Raw genomic sequence first — 3819 nt, 5'->3', positions numbered from 1 at the left:
TTTAGATTATTTTCTTAAACATACATTCATTTTTTATCGTTTATTATTTCAACTACAAAATATTTACTCGAACCATCATTAATATATTATTTATTATTGCCATTTAAATATTAAAGTTCCTTATTTTAATATTATTTATCTACCTAAAATTTCATTATTCGATTATTATCTTATTTTCATTTTTATTATCATTATTTATTTTATTACTATACGTTTTTATTTAATTATTTACATTTCTTTTATCTTTCTTGTGTGTATATGGTATGATTGAATTTGTATTGCTCCAGTATTCATTGCCCTAGGGCGTGGCATATTATATTGTTATTTTAATAAAATGTTATAATTTTTATAATCATTAAAATCAACATTTATTTATTAGCAATTTCTCGTATTATATCTCTTTTTATTACTAATTTTAACTTACCTCATTGTATGAGTTTTTTGGGGGGAGGGGCGGGAGGTGAAGATAAGTCAACCTAAATAACATTTAAAAAAACTGAACTAAACGTAAACAAATATAATGTTCAATGCTGATCCAACATAGTTTAAAACAATGTTGCACTAAAAATTGTATTATAAACAATAAACGGATAAAAATATTACAAATATTAGGGCCACTTTTAATCATTTCCGTAGTGTAGAAAATGGAATACAAATTTATTTAAGACAAATTCTTTAACTTTTGGGTCTTTAACACATTTTTTATCCCTTTTTGGAGGGATGCCAAATGAAAATTCAATTTTACGATCGTGTCTTCACGGAAAGATTTATTTCCTGCCTCTCTTTATTGTTATTTTCCGCACCAGCGAAGTTAAAATAAATTGATAAGTGAGCACAAGATCTTAAAATTGATACCAGTTTCAATTTCCGCACTTTTGAAAACATACAACATAACAAAACAAACAAGGACTCCATGATTGAAAATAAGCAAAGTGAGAAAATGTTTATTATACTATATCTACAGTAGAATAATTCAATATTATTTTTAAATATACGTTTTTAATATGCAGATCATTAGGATGCTACCAATGGATAGTTTCTCTACATGCCTGCATCACATCAAATTTACTAAATGTATTGTTATATACAGTTGTATATTTCAATAAAGTTATTTAAAAAAAAATATTCAGGTAAAAACATGGAAAGAGTATATCCCTAATCACAGTTCTGAGTATTTAAAAGCACAGAATTTCCAACAATAAAAAATCCACCCAAATATTAGTCAAAGTAAATTTCTTTTTTAACTATAATTCCTGAAAACAAGCTAATTTTTCCTTATTTGAGTACTCTGGACTATGTAGACAGTATTTTACTCATATATCACTTATCCTTTGATATTTATATCTAGATAATTTTAATACTGTGTATCTATATTTATCAGCGTTGTATAAAATATATTAAATATAATATCTTTCTCATGCTGAATATAAGTATAAAAAAAAGTTCTTGTTGTTCCCATGAAAAGATGTAAAAATAAATTTTTAGATGTTAGTATTATAGACAATAGTTTAGTTAAATACAAATTATTGCCTAGGAGGTGAAGCTGGGAGGGACCCTGGAGAGCCATCGGTGCTGTACTCGCCGCCTCGCAGGCCCAAGCCGCCGAGCCAGTCGAGGCCCAACGACCAGCCCACTACGAGGCCTACCTTCATCACCCGACCCCATAGACCTGCATCTAGTCAGCACTACGACAAGTAAAACGTCACTACAACTTTATCTTTGTTTTATCTAGACAATTTATTACCATATTAATATACCAATAATATATTACCTCATTTATATATTGTACTTAGAATTGTATAGTTTTTGATCTTATATTTTAGAATGAAAACAATTTTTAAAAAACACGTAAGATCATAAAATATTCCATTTGAATATTTTATTTCTATTTCTTTGGCAAATTATGAATCCTTTAAATAATATAAGAATTGAAATTCAGAGGAAGCCAAATGAATTACAATAAATCTTCATAATTTAGGTCCATGTGCCGATCAGTAACACCATAAAATGAATATGTTTAAATTTGATTTGGGTAGCTTTGGGATAATTTCTATTATTACTTATAAGATATCAGATGAATGAACCATTTTATTAGAGATAAATTTCTAAATAAAAATAGCTTCTAAAAAAATTGCTCAACTTTAAACTATAAAATGAATAAATTCAAAAGAATTTTTTGTAGGTCTAAAATAATACCGTAATATTTTACTAGAACGAAAATTTTCAAAAATGGAAATAGTAATAATTTAATATAAAGATGTTATAGGGTTGTTTAGCTGATTTTCAAAATATTTATACCTTACAACAATATTCAGTAAAACTACATAACTGATTTAAACTCTGAAAACTCGGACTGAATCACGACAAATGTCAGCACCCCGCTTTCACACTTCGATATGAAACGTGCATTCAAGCTTTTCTTCATAATAGACAGATTCCACAGGTTGGTTCTGTACATACATTAGAACGACATTTGAAATAAGAATCACGTGCAAAAAACAGATCAAGAAGAAGTCCAAACCCAAGAATAAGATTTTTTCAATATTCATTTATTCTAATTGCCTCTTATCAAACATTGAAAACTGAGCTCTGAGAGAAATTCAATACATACACTTACTTACAGGAACCTTTTTGAGATCGAGATGTGATATGTGGGACAGCTAAAAAATTTTACATTCACTTTAAACTTAAAATCTTTCAGGAAAAACACAAAAACACTGTTTTATGTCATAAATATAAGTTTTCATACCACCTTAGCATCTCAAATGTTAAGGGACATATAAAGGATTCTATGGTAAATTACAAGGATACTTGTAAATTGACATAGCAAGAACATTCATACCAGGTAATACTCCTACAATGCTGGTTAAGGATGAGCTGGCTGAGAGATCTCATCGACCAGTTACTCCTAGAAATCAATTTTGATGTCACCTCAGTTTATTGAGGGATGTGAATAATGATTGTTGTGATTTTGCATGATCTATCACCTAATAAGAGCACATGTCAGTCATACTTTTGTATGAAATAGATGGTATTAACACCCATTATTATATATGTTTCGTTAGAATAAATAACCTAAAATAAACAAGATCAAAACTATTTTTAAAAATATTTATAGTTTTAATAACATAGAAATGAAAATTAAGAATTATAAAAATATTGATTTATTTTTAATGCTAACTAAATAAGTCTTAACTTGTACAAGATACGTTCACAGTTATGAAACCTTAATAGAAATAAATTAATTAATGATTTATATCTTTTTTTATAAGATGGACAAAACCCCTGACAACGACGGACAGCCACTTAGACAGCAACCAGCTAGACGTGACCTGGGCGCCACAGCGGCCGGGATTCGTGACGAGGCCAGGGCGGCCGACGAAGCTGCGACCGGCACCGCCACCAACTACGACACAGCCACCACCAGCGCCCAGCTCCACCACAGCCACCACCACAACGACGGCTAGCTCCACAACGCAGCAAACAATGCCCTCCACTACCTTCTCTACTAGTCAAAGCTCTGCCGCCAACGGTACTTAAATATCTTAGATTCAAGCCGGGTTTATGCGCGTACAACTATCGGAATATATCATTCTACATTTTTATCACACTGATAGTTAAAGAGCGGTAATTATATAGTAAATAGGAGATAAAATACCACGCTAGTGTTTTCAATGGCCCTAATATTCGAAACGGTGATTCCATTCATATTTTTTTGCTTTAAATTTATTTCTGAAACGCTCCGTATCGAACGAAGCGTCTTCGTAATTACACATATAATTAAAAGTAAGCAGACGACACAACATTAATAGCATGAAC

General features: G+C 30.3%; 1 protein-coding gene across 1 annotated transcript in view; it reads left to right on the top strand.

The window, feature by feature from the left end:
• The window catches only part of LOC106690850 (serine proteinase stubble), a 5891-nt gene extending 2295 nt beyond the window's left edge, over nt 1–3596 (top strand). The window contains exons 2-3 of the mRNA XM_014436431.3: nt 1535–1694; nt 3273–3596. Of these exons, the coding sequence (XP_014291917.3) occupies nt 1535–1694; nt 3273–3540 (428 nt within the window). The 3' untranslated portion in view covers nt 3541–3596. The remainder of the gene's footprint in view (nt 1–1534; nt 1695–3272) is intronic.
• The last annotated feature ends 223 nt before the right edge of the window (nt 3597–3819 follow it).

Source organism: Halyomorpha halys, unplaced genomic scaffold (assembly GCF_000696795.3).
Source record: "Halyomorpha halys isolate HHAL.00 unplaced genomic scaffold, Hhal_1.1 Scaffold1908.1, whole genome shotgun sequence".
Classification (NCBI taxonomy): Eukaryota; Metazoa; Arthropoda; class Insecta; order Hemiptera; family Pentatomidae; genus Halyomorpha; species Halyomorpha halys.
Note: the sequence above shows the minus strand (reverse complement) of the source record. Positions and strands in the feature narration are given on the sequence as shown.